The sequence below is a fragment of the Zingiber officinale genome, chromosome 6A (assembly GCF_018446385.1).
Source record: "Zingiber officinale cultivar Zhangliang chromosome 6A, Zo_v1.1, whole genome shotgun sequence".
NCBI classification, from domain to species: Eukaryota; Viridiplantae; Streptophyta; class Magnoliopsida; order Zingiberales; family Zingiberaceae; genus Zingiber; species Zingiber officinale.
This window is the reverse complement of record NC_055997.1, coordinates 10,238,206-10,257,696: the sequence shown is the minus strand read 5'-3', so window position 1 is coordinate 10,257,696 and position 19,491 is coordinate 10,238,206. Positions and strand designations below refer to the sequence as shown.

The 19,491-nt window shown below is 40.8% G+C and overlaps 1 protein-coding gene across 2 annotated transcripts; it reads right to left on the bottom strand.

The window, feature by feature from the left end:
• Nucleotides 1-1,697: 1,697 nt before the first annotated feature.
• LOC121995772 (G-type lectin S-receptor-like serine/threonine-protein kinase SD2-5) lies at nucleotides 1,698-4,532 on the bottom strand. Of its 2 annotated transcripts, none has more exons than XM_042549539.1 (2): nucleotides 4,330-4,532; nucleotides 1,698-4,250 (listed from the first exon to the last, which is right to left on the bottom strand). In XM_042549539.1, exon 2 carries the CDS (start codon nucleotides 4,239-4,241, stop codon nucleotides 1,794-1,796), a length of 2,448 nt encoding a protein of 815 aa, XP_042405473.1. In that variant the 5' UTR covers nucleotides 4,242-4,250; nucleotides 4,330-4,532; the 3' UTR covers nucleotides 1,698-1,793. The 2 variants fall into 2 exon arrangements, with proteins under 2 accessions (XP_042405473.1, XP_042405472.1); XM_042549538.1 differs by having other exon boundaries at nucleotides 4,326-4,508.
• Nucleotides 4,533-19,491: the final 14,959 nt, after the last annotated feature.

Here is a 19,491-nt window from a genome sequence, read left to right as displayed (position 1 = left end):
AAACTTGAGACCTCTAAAGTATATAGTTTTTTTGATTGAGTTTGATTGACACTGGATGTGCAAACGAAGACATCGATGCAGCCAAAACTAGGGGAAGATGCGCCATAGGCCCATAGCAGATTTTGGGAGTTTTCTCTTTGCAGTGCTTTGATACCAAGTTAAAGTTAAACAATGATTGCGGAGAAGAACTTTGTAGAATTTTCACTATATCAATTGTATAGGTTACAACCTCTATTTATACGCAAGGCTATACTAATTGAATATTTAGATAATATGCTAAAGTTAGAGAATAATCACGTATTTATGGAATCACAATCAAATATTAATGCTTGAGTGATTTTATAGAGTTGATGTGATTCTCCTAATATGGTTGCTTGCGATTGTGGTTGATCTTTAAGCATTGAATTATTATCTCTAATATGATTCTCCTGATCTGATTGTAATTATGATTAATCTTGAAGCATTGAATTATCATATTTATATCTAACAACTATTAATTCTACTTAGTAGTTGTAATTTTCCCATTCGTCTATTAGTTGTAGAAAGTTCCGGATTTGATTTTGAAGTAGTAGTCATTCCACTGAGGCTAGGCATATCTCCAGTGGCCATCCTTCTCCACCCCAAGTTGACGACAGATATATCAATTGTGTAGGTTCTATTTATACACAAGGCTATGCTAATTGAGTATTTAGATACTATGCTAAAATTAGAGAATAATCATGTATTTATGGAATCACAATCAAATATTAATGCTTAACTGATTTTGTAGAGTTGATGTTATTCTCCTAATCTGATTGCTTGTGATTGTGGTTGATCTTGGAATATTAAATTATTATCTCTAATATGATTCTCTTGATTTGATTATGATTATGATTAATTTTAGAACATTGAATTATTATGTTTATGTCTAACAACTATTAATTCTACTTAATAGTTGTAATTTTTCCATTTGTCTATTAGTTGTGGAAAGTTCCGGATTTAATTTTGAAGTAGTAGTCATTCCACTGAGATTAGACATATCTCCAATGGCCATTCTTCTCCGCCCCAAATTGACGACAGACAATCCCAAGTTCGTGTCGTCATGAGGCAATCTGATTACTTGCCGATCAGATAAGAAAATACTTGACTAGAGACCATCCGACCCTCATCCGATCTACTGGCAGTGATATATCCAAAGACCTCCAAGAGTTGGCCCATTACTTGATCACAACCGGTTCATCCACTATGCAAGACGAGAGCGAGGTGGCAACCGAGCACAGTTGCCAAAGTAATGTCAAGGTTGAAGTTCAGCATTAGCTTCCAACACCTATCGAGTTCTAACAATTAAAAAAAAAAATTTGATGAATTAAATAACTAATTTAGTCTTATAAAAAATTTTCATACCATAACGGTAAATAGAAATCGAACCACGGATGCCAAATGATTACTTGATGTCCTTTACTGTATCATAATCCGAGCAAATAATTAATGTAATAAAAAATAGTATGCTCATCCCAACATTCCTGCCAATCTATTCTTAGATCAATACAGAAGAGATAAATAATGAATAATTATTAACCATTAATGTAATGACACCCCCATCCTATTTACCACTTTACAAATTAAAGCCGTTCGAAGTCTGAACAAGTGTACGTAACAACGCATCATAAAAACCAGAAACTGATCGCTTCACATGTAAAAGAATTTTCAAAAGAAACTAAAAACAAAAGAAGAAACTACTCATTCTAAATTCTCATACATTCTAACAAAACCACATTTCTATAGGAGATCTTACAAGTTGAAGGTTGCCTCAACTACCTTGGCCCCGATAGACGAACGGCCGAAAGAAACGCATCACTGTTACAGTCCGATGGCCCTGAACCTGAATATGTTCCCTCCTCGCTGATAGACTTGAACGGGTTTGCGTGTAGACGAAAGCCCAGCTGCGAAGATATCGGGGGCGGTGGCACTTCGTGCAGTCCTTCTAGCATTTGGACTACTTTCGTCATTGGAGGTCTTGAGTACAAGTCCTCCTGAATACACCATAGGGCAACTTTGATTGCAGTCTCAATTCTCTCATCCTTGTCTTTGTATCTTAACTTGGCATCAAGGATTTCCATTAATTTCCCTTCCTCCATCTTCTTGAAAGCATAGGAAGGGAAATGCGCTTTCTCAGAAATCTCTGCTGGATCATAGTTCTTCCTCCCACCAATTATCTCGAGCAAGACCATACCATAGCTATACACATCGCTTTTCTCAGATATCGCATAGTTTGTGATCCATTCCGGTGCAAGGTACCCCCTTGTGCCTCTAAGGGTTGTGAAGACATGACTCTGTTCTCTCGTCATGAGCTTAGCGAGCCCGAAATCTGATACCTTGGCGAGGAAATTGTCGTCTAGGAGCACATTTTCGGGCTTAATATCACAATGAATTATCCTCGATTCACAGTCTTCATGGAGATAAGCTAACCCCTTTGCGGTAGCGAGAGCTATGCTATACCTTTTATCCCAATCCAATGTGAATTCATCCTCATCCTTTTTGAAGATCCATCTATCCAAAGACCCCTTGGCCATGAACTCGTATGCGAGAAGCCTATGCGCTCCCTCTGCACAAAAACCTCGGAGTTTAACCAGATGGATGTGATGAATGCTGCCAATTATCGTCACTTCGGAGCGGAATTCTTTCTTTCCTTGGCCGATACCTTCTAACTTCTTCACTGCCACACTGGTGTTATCAGGGAGCTTCCCCAGATAGACCGAGCCGAATCCTCCTTCACCGAGCTTCACAGAGAAGCCATTTGTAGCTTCTTGTAGCTCTCTGAAACTGAACCTGACCGGCATCCCTGAGATACTCTCAAAAAGGTTATCTTCTTCTGATGATCCTTGAGAAGGTTCAGAAGTTTTCTTTCTCCTTTGATGAATCCGGAAAGCAAGATAGATGAGAGCTACTATCACACAAACAGTCAGTATCGAGATGACGATGACAATGATCAAAGTAGTACTGCCTCTTCTTCCTTCTCCATTCGACCCATTGCCCCCATCTGCATTGCTCTGCACCTTGATGTAAGTAGAAGTTGATGAATTGCCCTGAATCTGTTTCAAGCTTCCTATCTGATCAAAGAGAAAGCAATTCTCAGAACGCTCGTCGTGGAATAAAGCAACACAAGAGCAGTTGTTCAAGCAAACATCTTTGCATCCGGTTAAGTTGGAATTCAAACTGGGAGAAACGAAATCGGTGGCGAAGTACCCGACTCCGGCATCGACCTTGACGAGATCCATCGATGTGGTCGGGTCACAGGACGAAGCAATGCCGGGATTACAGTTGGGAGACGAGCTAAGAACGGTCGGGCACTGGCAGCTGCCGCCGGAGGAGCAAATGAAGTAGGGATTGCATTGCTCCGGCGTGTCGCAAGCATCGTTCGGAACCCTGACAGGGAAGGAGTTGCCTTGGCCTGAGCTGGGGAGTGATGAGAAGAGGATGGAGCCGGATCGATCCAAAACGGCAGCCAGTGTGTCATTTCCAGAGGAATCTGGGTTCACGATGAATTTCCAGATTAGGGTTTGGTTGTTGTCGTAGAAGTTCCATGAGTTGGAGTCAAGCACGGCGGAGTGTATGCCGCGGCCGACCTCGTTCTCGATCTTCCTCGGGTCGCGGCTCATGGACCAGTAGGGTTGCGGCGATTGGAATTGAGCGACGAGCTTGGCGTCGCCTGACTCGATCCGGAGCTGGTACTTCAATCCCTGGCCATTAGGGTTGCTCGCCAGCGACATTCCCTCGGCGAAGCTCTGGCCGGAGAGTAAGGTATCGGTCGGGTGATCGAAGCTCTGCCAGATGGGGGCTCCGTCGTGGCCGAGGAACACCAGGTTACCGGAATCGAGGAGCTCGATCCGCGTCGCGCCCTTGCCGGAGGTATCGGCGGACCAGATCACTCCATCTCCGGACCGGAGGTAAGCGTTTCCATCCTCGTCGAAGACGAAGACGTCGGAGTTGGAAACGGGCGCGGCGCGGTTGGCGGTCCAGACGGCGGCGCCGCTCCCCTGGTGGACCACCGAGAGGAGGAAGGCGGTGGAGTCGTCGCTTAAGGTGGTGAAGCCGAAGGCGAAGGTGGATCTATTGGACAAGAGGAACAACCCATAGTTGTCGATGTACTCCATTTCCGAGCCGCGGAACCCGAGGGCGAGCTCGTTGCGCTGCGTGCTGCCATTGGCGGACCTCGAGAGAAGCCACAGCTGGACCAAGAACAGAGATAGCAACACCTTCATCACCACCGCCTGATCTACCAACAGAATAATTTAACCGAATAATCAGAATCCAATTCGAAACAAACAAGAACACTGAGATCTTACCTACCCCAGGGGAAGCAAATGGAGAGGGAGAGAAAGGCAGCGATCTTGGTGATGGGAAGAAGCGATCTTGGTGATGCGTGCCCTGGAGTTGCTATCTGTAGAGCATTTAATGGAACAAGGCGAAATGGACGAGGAAACAGTCATGGCTCCCTTTTCCTCGAAGAATTTGGATATTTATAAAACAAAGGGCGCCCAATTATTCGAATCGGGAAAAAGAAAGAACGCTTCAGTTCATAGACACTGGGACACTTAAGACAGTGATGCAATGTTGATTAAGATGTTCATATCTATATAATTTTGAGAATTAAAATATATATAGTGATGAAATGAGGCTTGATAATAAATGAGAAAGAGCCTTTTTGTTTCTTGTTTTTATATATATATATATATTTCATTTTATTTGAATCATATAATTAGTAAATCATCATATCTATTCCATCTTATTTGCAATTATAAAATAGAAGTAAAAAAATTGATTGAATCATGTTGGAGAATGATATGCAAAATATGTTATCCTATCATCATTAGAAATTGGATTCGGTACGACTTGAAACGAGAAATCAGCTGTCATTATTCTCGTTCAAACCCAAACCAGAGGCTGCTTTCGAAGCCATGGGCTATTCGGAATTCAACATTAATTAATTAATTAATTAATTAATTAATCTATTATGAAGGATGGGACACACTAGTTTTGTCCCATCAAACCTCTTTTAAATTTATCGAGAATTGTGGCGATCGCCACTCATCATATGTTCGTCATCTAAAGATATTAAGATAAATATCAAACCCAACAAAACGTCGAACCATATTAGTGGTTTCCATTAGTATTATAAGGAAAATAAGGCGGGAAAATCTAAGAGTGTCTCTCATGCTAGTTTTCTAAAAGATTTATAAAGTTAAAAAAAGGTTTAAAAAAAAATTCTAATGAGCATGTTTATAAACTTTGAGGTTTTTATTTAAGAGGAGGTTTGAAAAATCTGGAAGATGGAATTATTAATTATTTAAAAAATAATATTACATGTTTTAATTTTTAAAAACATTAAATATTTTATTTAATAGTTACATTATAATATTTTTAAAATAAATATATTTGATAAGTTAAAAAAAATACGGACTATAATTAAATTAAAATTCATAAGTTAATTAAATATTAAATAAAAATTATAAATTAAATTAAAAATCATAAGTTCATTAATTTATTAATTAAAACTTATAAATAAATTAAATTAAAATGAGAATTAATTAAAATATTAAGTGAAAATTATATAGAGATATTAAATGAAAAATAATAATAAATATATGTAATTTGGAATATAGGACTATAAAAAAAAATTGTATGGAGGTTTTTTGATTGTGGAGAGAATAGTATATATTTTTTTATGTGGCATTAATGTGATATATTGAAAATTTAAAAAAAAAATTATAGAGAGTTTAATTATTAGAGATGTCCTAAATAGTAAGTGCTTAGGCAGGACTAGAGGACAACAAAACCTTCTATTGAGTTTTGACTTCATGATTATTACAATTTATCTTGAACACTTACCACTTAACCATATCCTAAGAGTGAAATAATCATTAAACCCAACAATGTTAATATGTTATAACATGTTGCTCCCATGCAATGTATAAAAGTTGTGCATGCCCTCGTTGATTCATACTCGAATTCTTATTTGATGTTTGCTTTGGATTTGGATTTAGATTTAGTCTTGAATTTTGCTGTTGGATAAAATAATATGTCATCGAAGATATTTGAGATTTTATCGAATTTAAATTATACAAAATTAAATCTAACTTATCTATCGAGATGACATGAGCTGATAATCTCAGGCTGTCAGCAAAGATTAGTTTTTACCAATTGTTGTCCGCAGAGTGGCTGAACAAGCAGAGCGTCCGCACAACAAAGTCTGAGCGATTGAGACCGAGCGTTCGAGTGTCGACTAGATAGTGTGGTCAGGCAAACAGAGAGTCCGACGAACAGAGCAGTCGAGCAAGCTGAGCGGCTGGACAGTTAGGCTGACTGAGCAGTTAGGTCGATCGAGTAGAGTTGTCAAGTGAGTTGGAGGTTGTCCGGACAGAAAGGCTGAGCGAGCGAACTAACTGTCGAGAGAGCTGGAGGTTGTCCAGGCAAAGAGGTCGAGCGAGCGAGCTAGCTATCGAGCGAGCTGGAGGCTGAGCGAGTGACGCGAGCGGTCGGGCGAGCAAAGAGACCGACCAACTGACAAGAGTGGCCTGGCGAGCAGAGAGACCGAGCGAGCGAAATGGCAGCTGAACGAATGCGGTCGTCCAGGTCAAAGTTGAGCTTGAGACTGGCTGGGTGTAGAGGCTAGCCGGGCGGAAGAAGCAACGAGGCAAGTGAGCCTTTGACCAAGTGAATCAACCGGGTGAGTGCAATAAGTGAACCGAGGCCTACGATGAACACAGTTTCCTTGAAACAGATTCGTCCCACTTTTAACTGTGCTTCAAGGCTTTCTCGGGTCGTCTATTTCCCAGGATACAAAGACTAACCGTGATTTCCACTAAGCATAGGTGATCATGGCGAACTGAGTGGTACCCATCTGCTATCACGGGCACTCCGACGAGCAAGAATTGCACGACAGAGAGAGGGGCGTAGGTGGAGAGTTTCTGCTACCTTTTTTTTATGTGTGTAACCTTTTACCCTATGATCGCAGCCTCCTTATATAGGAGCTCAGATCAATGACAACGTTAATGATCAATTAAAGATCATTACTTGACAAGCTGTGAAAAGGTAGCATTTTGCACAACTGTTTTGATTCTACATTAATCGTGCCTTAATGCATCAGTTACACAGGCAAAAAAAAGTTTACGTGGTAAAATGTTGGTTGTTCTACTTGGGTAAATTTTTTCCCAACCGGTCCGGCACTCGGCGCGTGCAGGTCGTGCCCACATATGTGTCAACATGGTTTAGTGCAATCCATGCCCTGGATTTGCCCCCCCCCCCCCCCCCCGCGCACCCACATGTGAGAGAAAGTCTCACCCCTTGCATTTGTTAACATCATCAAACATGTGAATCAATATAAACCAGCCAATTTACCTTGAAGCTCCTAATGTAAGAATTAAGTCTCATTCACAATGGAGCTCCATGTCTCTTCCACTTCTTCTCCATTCACATATATTCAACAATCCCCTATATGAATAGAAATAGAATATGTGATAGCATTCAACAATTGAGTCTAGTATAGGACAAGTAGGTTTTACCCTTTGAACCTTCCCTTGTGAGGATCTGTTTACTTACTGGATGATAGTAGACGCGATGTCCTTGAACTGTTCTACCATCTGTGTAAGCATTGACATATCTCACCCGAGACTCTCTCTGATACAACTCAGTTCTCATAAGTGTGTTCGTTCTTAGTCATGAGCACGTCTGGTTCTGTAAGAAGCTCTAAGAGTTGTGCCTCAAATTCTCTTCGAAGCGGCCTCACTTCTTTCTCACATAGGTGATCTCTTAAGAGTATTCCACAATACTCTTCTTGGATCATTAAAAGTCGTATGCTTAACCTTCATCCTTCACTGATTCATTGGATCGTTCCCCCATAGAGAGCAACTTTGTCGGTGCAGTTAAATTGTCTCTTTGAACCTAGTTTTTGGGATGTCCAGTCTGTATAGGTTAGGTTTCCTTTGCACCAACATTTTCCATCGGTATCAAGCTCATCCCTCGCGATGAGCTTGCAACTAACTCTCTATTTAACCCCTTAGTTAGTGGATCCATAAGGCTATTCTTTGACTTCACATAGTTAATATCGATAACTCCCATTGAGAGTACTTGTCTAATGGTATTATGTCTACGACGTATATGTCTAGACTTATCATTATACAGATGATTCTGTGTCTGACCAATTGTTGATTGACTATCGCAATGTATGCAAATTGTTGTCACAGGTTTTGGTCATCTCGGAATATCTTCTAAGAATTGTCATAGTCATTCAGCCTCTTCACCACATTTGTCAAGAGCTACAAACTAAGATTTCATCGGTAATATGGTTATTACTGTTTGCTTAGAAGATTTCCACGATATGATTGCACCTCCAAGAGTGAATACATATCCACTCATACACGTAGAGTCTTTTATGTTTGATATCCAACTCGTATTGCTATATCTTTCGATCACAGCAAGATATCTCGTATAATACAGTCAATATTCACGAGTATACCCCAAGTACCTCAGTACTCTTGTTATCCCTTTCCAGTGCTCAACATCGGGATTACTCGTGTATCTACTCAGTTTACTTACTACGTATGCTAAGTCTGGTTGTATACAACTCATTAAGTATATCAGACTTCCAATCACTCGAGAGTACTCTATCTGAAAGATACTTTTATCTCGATTTTTCGATAGATGTTGGCTCATATCTATCGGTGTTCGTGCTAAAACAGTATCATCCTTGGTGAATTTCTCAAGAATTTTATCCACGTAATGGAACTGAATAGGAACAAGTTCTTCCGTTGTTCTAAGAATTTTGATTTCTAGAATCACATCAGCAAGGCTCATGTCTTTCATGTCAAATTTTGAGTTTAATATATTTTTAGTGGATTTGATTATCTTATCATTACTTCTAATGATAAGTATCTCATCAACACATAGGCATAAGATGACGTAGTTATTTTTTGTGACTTTCATATAGACACATTTGTCACATTCATTAACCTTGAATCCATATTTCTTCATGACATTATCAAATTTCTCATGTCACTGCTTTGGTGCTTGTTTCAAGCCATATAATGATTTCACCAATCTATAAACCTTATTTTTTTGTCCTGGCACAGAAAACCCCTCAGGTTGCTCTATGTAAATTTCCTCTTCTAAATTCCCATTTAGAAAGGTTGTCTTTACATCCATCTGATGTATTTCGAGATTCCATAGAACGACAATAGTCAATAATGTTCTAATGGAAGTTATTCTCGACACTAGAGAATACATATCAAAGTAATCAAGGTCTTCTCGTTGTCGGTATCCTTTAATTACCAACCTGGCCCTATACTTATTAATTGTGTCATATGATTTCATTTTCTTCTTAAAGATTCACTTGCAACCTAATGGTTTACTTCCTGGAGGAAGATCCATAAGTTCCCAAGTGTAATTGTGCAAGATAGATTATATTTCAGATGCAATTGTTTCTCTCCGGTGAGGTTCATTAGAAGAGCTTACATCTTTTGAGTAACTTTAGGGTTCATTTTCCAACATGAAAGTGATAAAATCTTATTCCTAGGATTTTTCTACCTGAGCTCTTTTGCTCCATCTAAGCTCAACCTTGACTAGTTTATCATCATCATTTTCACCTTATGTTTCATATGCCCACTTTGAGGAGCTAGCATCCTCTTGGGTCTTATACGGAAATATATGTTCGAAGAACGAGACATTTTTTGATGATATTATCTAGTTCTTGTGTATCTTCGGTATTTGTGACTCATACAAAAAAAATTGATACGCACTGTTGTTCTGTGCATATCCAATAAATATGTAATCAACAGACTTTGGTTCTATCTTAATCCTTTTCAAATTAGGCACCAATACTTTGGCAAGACACCCCCCACATTCGTAAATATTTATAGAACGGTTGTCTTCCATTCCACAACTCATAAAGACTCTTATTTATTTTCTTTTAAGTCACCTTATTTAAAAGGTAATTAGCTGTTAACATACCTTCCCCCTACATGAACTCTGGCAGTCTAGAGCTCAATAGAAGATTATTCATCATCTCCTTTAGAGTTCAATTCTTCCGCTCAGTAACTCCATTTTGCTGAGGAGTATAAGGAGCTGTCGTTTCATGTCTGATCCCATGTTTAGCACACAACTCAACAAATGGTGATACATATTCACCGCCTCGATCACTTCGAACCATCTTAATCTTTCTATTAAGTTGGTTTTCAACCTCATTCTTATAGAGATCAAATTCCTCTATAGCTTCATTCTTACTTTTAAGAAGATACGCATAACAATATTTTATGTTATCATCTACAAATACAAAAGTGATGAAGTATTTATTCTCACCATGTGTTGGAGTACCTTTGAGGTTGCACATGTCGGTGTGAATTAGCCCGAGTGGTTCGTTGCTTTTTTCAATATGTTGAAAGAATGACTATATCATTTTTGCTTCAACACAAATCTCACACTTGTGTTTTGGACCAAGGTGTAATGCAGGTATACTTTGCATATTTATTAATCTACGCAACACATCGTAGTTAACATATCTTAGTCTACCATGCCACAAATATGAAGACTCAAGCATATAAGTGGAAGAGATTTCATTTTTATTTATCTTAGGTCTAATCATCGTTACATTGAGCTTAAACAACCGATTAGATATATAGCATCTTTCTACAAACATTCCATTCTTAGACAGTACAATTCTGTTTGAGTCAAAAACAATGCGAAAGTCATGCTTTCTTAACAGTGATCTGGACACTAGATTCTTTCGAATCTCCCAAACATACAGAACATTATTCAGAGTAAGGTCCTTGCCCAATGTCATCTTTAGTACTACTTTTCTTTAGCCCATGATGTCTGAGGTTGTTGAGTTTCCCATGAACAGCTTGTCTCCAGTGACTTCTTCGAAGTTGTGGAACGACTCTTTGTTGCAGCACACATGTCTGGTGGCTCCAATATTGATCCACTATTGTCGCAGGTTTGAACCAACCAGGTTCAGTTCTGAGACCACTGCACAGAGGTCATCCATTTCTGGTCCCTTGTTCAGGTTGGCCTCCTATTTCTTCTTCGGCTTTCTACATTCTGAAGATTTGTGACCCACTCGGTCACAGTTGAGGCACTTCCCAGATAACTTCTTTTTTGCTTATGCCTCCTATGGGTCCCATCTTGGAAGACTTGGGGTTCTTCCATTTCGAGTTTTGACCATGTTCAACCACGTTGGCTTTCACAGTAGTCTGAGAGGACAACTTTCTCTCTGAACTCTTGTTGTCTTATTCGATGGTAAGTCTAACAATGAGTTCCTCCACATTTATCTCCTTCCACTTATGCTTCAGGTAGTCCTTGAAGTCCTTCCAGCCGGGAGGTAGCTTCTCAATGAAGTAGTCACTTTGAATGTTTCACTCAAAATCATCCCTTCTGAGTGGATCTCATGCAAGATCACTTGAAGCTCCTGGACTCGGCTGATCACCGTCTTAGAGTCAACCATCTTGTAGTTTAGGAATCGACCCACGATGAACTTCTTGGCCCTTGCATTCTCCGTCTTGTATTTCTTGTTCAGGGACTCCCACAGCTTCTTAATCATTCTCTTCATGCTATACACAACGTACAACGAGTCAGCAAGGCAGTTGATGATGTAGTTTTGGCAAAGGAATTTAGAATGAGTCTATGCCTCCACTGCACTAATGGTTTGTGCATCAACATCCTCAGCTCGCTTGGGAGGGTCCTCGGTTAAGAACTGAGTCAGATTGAGCGTGTTCAAGTAAAAGAGCATCTTCTGTTGCCATCTCTTGAAGTTCAGTCCACTGAACTTCCCTAACTTTTCCCCATGATTGATTGACACAGTTTCAATCAGGGCGGAGGGGGCCTTCATGTGTTGAGTCTGTTGCACCTCAACATTTTGTTCTATGACCATCTCAACAGAAGCGACCCTGATTCAAGATTGTTGGACAAAATAATATGTTGCCGGAGATATTTGGGACTTTATCGAATTTAAATTACACGAAATTAAATCCAACTTATCTGTCGAGATGACCTGAGATAATAATATCAAGCTGCCAGTAGGGGCTGGTTTTTATCAATTGTTGTCCGCGGAGTGGCTGAGCGAGTAGAGTATCCGCGCAGCAAAGTATAAGCAGTTGAGTCCGAGCAGTCGAGACCGAGCCTCCGAGTGTTGACCAAATAGTGTGGTTGGGTAAATGGAGAGTCTAACAGGGCAGAGCAACCGAGCAAGCTGAGCGGCTAGACAATTAGGCTAACCAGTTAAATTACAGGAAATTAAATTGAAATTATCTGTCGAAAAAAGGCCGAGCGAATTTTGTTGAGCGAGCTGGAGGTCGTCTGGGCAGACTGAAGAGGACGAAGGATCGAGTTAGTATGAGACCAAGTGAGTGACGCGAGCAACCGGATGAGCAAAGAAACCGAGTGAGCAAAATGGCGACTGAACAAATGTATCCGGCCGGGTCGAAGTTGAGCTTGAGACTGGCTGGGTGTTGAGGATGGCCGAGTGGATGAAGCAACCATGCGAGTGAGCCTTTGACCAAGCAAATCTACTGGGCAGGCAAAGCGTAGAACTTGACAGGGTGTGCACACTAAGTGAACCGACGCCTACGATGAACGCAGTTTCCTTGAAACAGATTTGTCCCACCTTCCGCTATACTTCGAGGCTTTCTTGAGTCATCTGTTTTCCATGATACAACGGCTAATCATGATCTTCACCAAGCACAGATGATCACGGCGAATTGAGTGGTACTCGTCTGCTATCACGAGCACTCTGACGAGAAAGAATTGCACGACAGAGAGAGGGGCATAGGTGGAGAGCTTCTGCTACCTTTTTTTATATGTGTAACATTTTTTCCTATGATCGCAACCTCCTTATATAGGATCTCAGATCAATAACAATGTTAATGATCAATTAAAGATCATTACTCGACGAGCTATGAATCGTTATCATTTTGCTTGATCGTTTTGATTCTGCATTAATGCATTAGTTACACAAGCAGCAAAAAGTTTACATGGAAAAATATTGGTTGTTCCACTTGGATAAATTTTGCCTCGATCCGTCCGACATTTGGTGTGCGCAGGTCATGTTCACACACGAGTCAACATGATTCAGTACAATCCGGACCCTGGATTTGCACCCCCTGTATACCCACGCATGAGAGAGAGTCTCTCCCTTTACATCCGTTCACATCATCAAAGCATGTGAATCAATATAAACCAACCAATTTACCTTGAAGCTCCCAATGTGGGACTTAAGTCTCATTCACAATGGAGCTCTATGCTTCTTTCACTTCTTCTCCATTCACATATATCCAACATTTTCTACCATCAAAATTATACTCTTCTTTTTCTGATCAAAATTAGTTTATTCATGAAATTTAAAATTATAAAAAATTCATCTAACTATACAATAGATAGATCTGTAGATACTTTGTACGCATAGATAGATCTATAGATACTTTGTACGCATCAACTATTGATGCCCATAGTGTGGCCCTTGGAAATGCTTTAAATGTATACCTGATCAAGTCGTGAATTTTAACTTGTTCATCAATTACATGGATGTCATTTAGGATTTCTTTGAAGCTGACTTACTGATTCATTTTCTTTATTTGAATGCTTTGGAGTTGACTTAATAGCAAGTATTTTTTAGTGGTTCATGAGTCAGCTAAACCTTCGTGCAATTCGATTAGCTTATCCCAAAGTTGCTTAGCGTTGTTGAATGGACATGCTTTACTCAATTGTTCTTGAGTTAGTTTGCATTGCAATGTAGTTGTTGTTGGTGCAACCTTAGGTCAAGGTTGACCTGGTTGACCAGACTCGAGTTGACTTGACTCGAGTTATGTTTTGATGTTTGACGAGTTATGACGATGTTTGACGTGAACAGAAAAGTTGTGTCTTGATGTTTGACAAGGATACAAGCTTGGGAGATTGTGGGTGCAACTCGTGGTCAAGGTTGACCTGGTTGACCCGAGGTGAGGTGACCTGACTCGGAAAAGTCCAAGCAGGGAGCTTGGCACGGGAAAAATCCTAGTGAGTGAAGCTAGGTGAGTTGGAAAGTCCTGGTGAGTGAAGCCAGGCAATCGGGAAATCCTGGTGAGTGAAGCCAAGTGAAAATCCTAGTGAGTGAAGTTAGGTGAAAGTGAAAGTCCTGGTGAGTGAAGCTAGGCAGTTGGGAAGTCCTGGTGAGTGAAGCCAGGCAGATTGGAAATCCTGGTGAGTGAAGCCAGGTGAAAACCCTAGTGAGTGAAGCTAGGTGAAAGTCCTGGTGAGTGAAGCCGGGCAAGGGAAAATCCAGATGGATCAAGGGTGATCGGACATCTGGTGATGGGAAGTCCAAGTAGGTCATAGGAGTGGCCGGATACTTGGTACGGAGAGAAAAGTCTAAGTGGGTCAAAGGGATTGACCGGACACTTAGCGGGGAGTCCTAGCAGGTCAAGGGAGTGACCGGATGCTAGGAGCAATGTACCAACAGGTCAAGATTGACCGGATGTTGGTTTGGACTTGGTTTGGGCGAAAACCATGAGTCGGATCGATCCGGTGATCGATCCGGATATCTGAATATTCGATCGGTCGGTGACCGATCGAACACATCGATAGCATATCAGTGATAACTGATCGATCGGTGACCGATCGTGAGTCGATCGAAGTCGAACAGAGCGAGGCGCAGAGGGGTTGATCGGTGCGGGGACCGATCAGGTAAGCCCGGCACGCTGAAGTTCCTGATCGGCCTGTGGACCGATCAGAGTCCCTGATCGGTCCATGGACCGATCGGGGGACAAAGCGAAAAGGAGGGGATTGGTCTGTGGACCGATCCACATGGAGCCTGATCGGTCCACAGACCGATCCAGGCACTAGCCGTTGCGACGTAACGGCTAGATTTCTTCTGTGTTTCTTCGCTTTCTTCGCAGGTTATAAAAGGAGGGCTGCTGCTGCGAGCCTCAATCCTTCTGCCTCTTCTCCTTCTTCTAGCTTGCTGCTGCTTGCGATCTGAGCTTTGTTGAGCTCTCCCCAGTAAGCTTCGTGTGAGCTTCCAATCGACGGTCAACTGCTGCTGTTGTCCAAGAAGTTGTTGCTTCACAGGCAGTCGACGAGAAGGCGAGTTAGTGTTTGTACATTGTTCTTGTCTTTCTACTTGTATTTCTTGTACTCCTTCTTGTTGTTGCAAGTTTTGTGGCGAGGTTTCTCCACCCAGAAGGAGTTCATATTAGCCGGTTTTCCGGGGACTCATCCACCGACGGATTGACTGGACTCGTCCACCTTACGGACACGCCGAGGAGTAAGAGCCCTAATATCCGAACCTCGTTACATCGGTTTGTTTGAGGTTTGTCTTCTTTTCCTTCGTTTCTACGTGTCATTTTCCGCTGCGCTAACCCTAGTTTGTAGAAACGCGACGATTTGGGGTCGGCTATTCACACCCCCCTCTCTAGCCTCCGTACGAAGGATCCCGACAGTTGTGGCTCTAGTATTAGCGTGATTCCTTTTCTTATTGTCGCTTGACCAGTTTTTGAAGTTAAATAGCATACCATTTGGATCTGTAGGCATTTGAAAACCCATCTTTATTAAGAGTTAATTCTCAATATTATTCATGAGAGAATACTCTATTCTCCCCTTCCAATAGGTGAAATTGTCATCATTGAAGAGAGGAGGGCGAGTTGTGTTAAATCCTTCCTACAAAGAGATTTATTAAATCGAGTTGTATTAAGGTCTACGACAAGATATGAGTTTGGTTTGGATTTGGTATTATTGTAATTAGGATTTAGATTTAGGTTCGAGCTAGCCTCAAATTATTAATCAATTTAATTATTTGTTCCAGACTCAAAGTAAAAAAGTTTGTCCTATGTTAGATTCAACTTTTGCATTGGTCTAATTAAGCAAGAGTTTTTCAAATTAGCTTCAAGGTAGTGGCGAGACACAAGGGTCTTCTTGATTGGAACGACGATCACTTCCTAAGACAAAGCTAATTTAAGAATCCAACAGTAAATCAACTTTGATATAATATCTTGATCTAACTGGTTTAGAGTGAGGAGAGTTAGCTTCTTCTAATTCCACTAGACTAGATGCACCAGGTAAGGCAATCCTTAACCAGCCTAGACATGCACTTAACTAGGGTTTCCTAGCGTACTATCAACTTAACCTGCTTTAATACCAAATTATAGAATTGAACTCGACACTAAATGAGAGGTTAATAGCATTACAAATTTTATAAGTATATAATAACAAAAATAATTTAATCAATTAAAGTAGCATAGTAGAAATATAAATTACTTAAACTAATTCAATAACAAAACAATATAAACATACAAATAGTTGATAATCAAACTAAAATTATAAACACACACATCAGTTATAAAATATGATTCTTATTTCTAATTTTATTGTTTTCAGAAAAGCTCTAGGGATGGAAAAATCTTATAAGAAATCTAAAAAATTAAATACAAATAATAAATACGAGACAACACAAAAACAAATAAAATATTACTCTGAGTGTTGTCAATTAGAAATGAAACCTAAGTCGTAGCGTTTGACAACATAAAAAATATGAGAGCACAAGAGAATGTGTGAATGAGAGATTGAGTGATTTTCAGACTTTGCCTTGAAACTCTTTTTATATTACTCCGCATGTCGCCTGTATTCATGCTGGTGTGGCTATAATGTTTATCCATTAGATAACGTTAACGAAACTCTCCGATCAATTGAAGCCCTCTGGTTACCTAGAGTGTGGTTAAATCTTATCTTGATCCAACTCGCTCGGATTGATGATAATGTCATCTCTTGGTTGTGTTGGGACCAAAATGTAGCTAGAGGGGGGGGTGAATAGCTCGTCGCATGCTCGTGGTCAGCGTTGCTTGTTTCTTCAAAGATGTGCAGCGGAAATATACAAGAAACAACACACACAACGCTAACAAGTAGATTTACTTGGTATCCACCTCCAAAGGAGGTGACTAGTCCAAGGATCCACACACGCACACACACCTCCACTAATGAACACTCCTTTTTGGTAACTACCGAAGGCGAAGAAGCCCTACAAGTTCACACTACAAGAAGAAAGGGAAAGGATACACAAATACAAGCAGAAGCTTACAATGAGTATAGAAACACCCTAACCCTAGCTTTCTTCTTCAGCTGTAGATCCGCCTCTTGACTTGGAAAACCTCCAAGAACCTTCAAGAACTGGCGATCTGCACTTTATGGAGAAGCTGTGGAGTTGCCGTGAGGATCTGAGATGAATGCCGTGAGTTCAACCGAAGTTCTCGAACGCCTGCAGCTATAAACGACGCCAACGGTCGAATCCCAATCGATTGGATTGCTCCCAATCGATCGAGGAGGCTTTGGATCGATCGTCTGATCAATCTAGAGTGCCTCTGTGCTCTGAAAAAATACCTGGATCGATCGGTTGATCAATCCAGGGCTTATCGCGCGAAGTCGCGCCTCCCAATCGATCCACTGATCGATTGGGAGCTCTGGATCGATCGGCTGATCGATCCAGAGGTGTTCTGTTCGCGCGATGCTTCTCCCTAATCGATCCACTGATCGATTGGGAGGAGCTTTGTCGCGGGGACTTACCCGATCGATCGGTTGATCGATTGGGCATGATCCAATCGATCGGCTGATCGATCCAGATCTTGGTTTTCGTCCAAACCAAATCCAAAGCCCTCTAAACCAACATCCAGTCAACCATGACTTGTTGGTACATAAAACCTAGCATTTGGTCACCTTTGACCAGCTAGGATTCTCTCACCAAGTGTCTGGTCAATCCCTTTGACCCACTTGGACTTTTCTCCTCTTGCCAAGTGTACAGTCAATCCCTTTGACCTACTTGGACTTTCACCAGATGTCTGGTCAACCTTGACCCATCTGGATTCCCCTTGCTTGGCTTTACTCACCAGGACTTTCCAACTACCTGGCTTCATTCACCAGGACTTTCACCTAACTTCACTCACTAGGATTTTCACCTGGCTTCACTCACCAGGATTTCCTTCTGCCTGGTTTCACTCACCAGGACTTTCCTTCTGCCTAGCTTTACTCACTAGGACTTTCTTCTGCCTGGCTTCACTCACCAGGACTTTCCTCTGCCTAGCTTCACTCACTAGGACTTTCTTCTGCCTGGCTTCACTCACCAGGACTTTCCTCTGCCTAGCTTCACTCACTAGGACTTTCTTCTGCCTGGCTTCACTCACCAGTACGTTACTTTGTCTGGCTTCACTCACCAGGACTTTCCAATCAGGTATCTGGTCAACCTTGACGTACTTGACTTTCTTTCACATCTCAACTGGTCAACCTCGACCAAGCGGGAATTGTATCAACAATCTCCCCAAATGAACAACTGCACCTGCATTGTCCATATCATCTAAACCCAATATATTGTCAAATATCGAAATCCAAACTAAGACTCAAGCTTAGTCAACCAGATCAACCTTGACCTAAAAGATATTGCACCAACAGGTTGTTTGGAAGCTTCTTCGATCGCCCGTATCCTCCAATCAGATGTACCTTGATATGATCGCTTGGATCCTTCAAAATTCCTTCATTGAGAGTTATCACTAGCTAGTCGCCCCCCAAACTCCCTCCGGTGGTCTGGAACTATCGAACATGCTTCCCTACAGCGGTTACACATGATGAATAGGATAGAAAATTTAAAATTACTCGCATTTACGTTGAGTGTAGATGTTCAGCCTCTAGCTAACTCATCTAGACATAGTTGCCAAGCTACAACTCCCAACCGATTCCACTTGGACTTGTTTATCAAGCCTTCAACTCCCAGCTGACTCCACCTAGACTTGATTCACCTAGCTCCCGGCTAAGACTTTTGTCAAGCCTTCAACTCCCAGCTGATTCCATTTGGACTTGTTTCGCCTAGCACCTAGCTAGGACTTTGTCTCTCAAGCCTTCAGCTCCCAACTGACTCTACTTAGACTTACTTCACCTAGCACCCAGCTATGACTTTCTCACTTGGTTCCAACCAAGACTTAGCTCATTGCCTAACACCTAATCAAGTTTTCGGTTGTCTAGATCCACTAGGACTTAGTCATTGTCTTGCTCATAACGAAGACTTCATTATAGTCAAGTAACCTACACTTACACACTTGGCATCAATTTATTAGATCATAATAAATTTAGTTTTAATCTTAATCATACATCAAAATTCTAAATTAAAAATTATGCTCTCAATACCAACACTTTTGATGATATATAGAGTAAATCACAAAGATTTATTTAGCTTTAGTTGAATAGGCTTTCTAGATAGGGAGTCATAAGATAATTTGAAATAGTATTTATACTTGTCGAAAATCAATCATACCTATCTGATGAAAAGTGACTATGCCGGTGGGGGAGTGCCATGTGAGCGTTCTAATAAGAAAATGTTGTGAAAATTAAAATAGCTTTGCTTATTTTTATGGTCCGTTACGTCCAATGTTAAAAATAATATCAAAAAGATATTTTTATTCTATTTTTTCATCTCTAAAATATTTTTAATTTATTATTATTTTAATATATTTCATT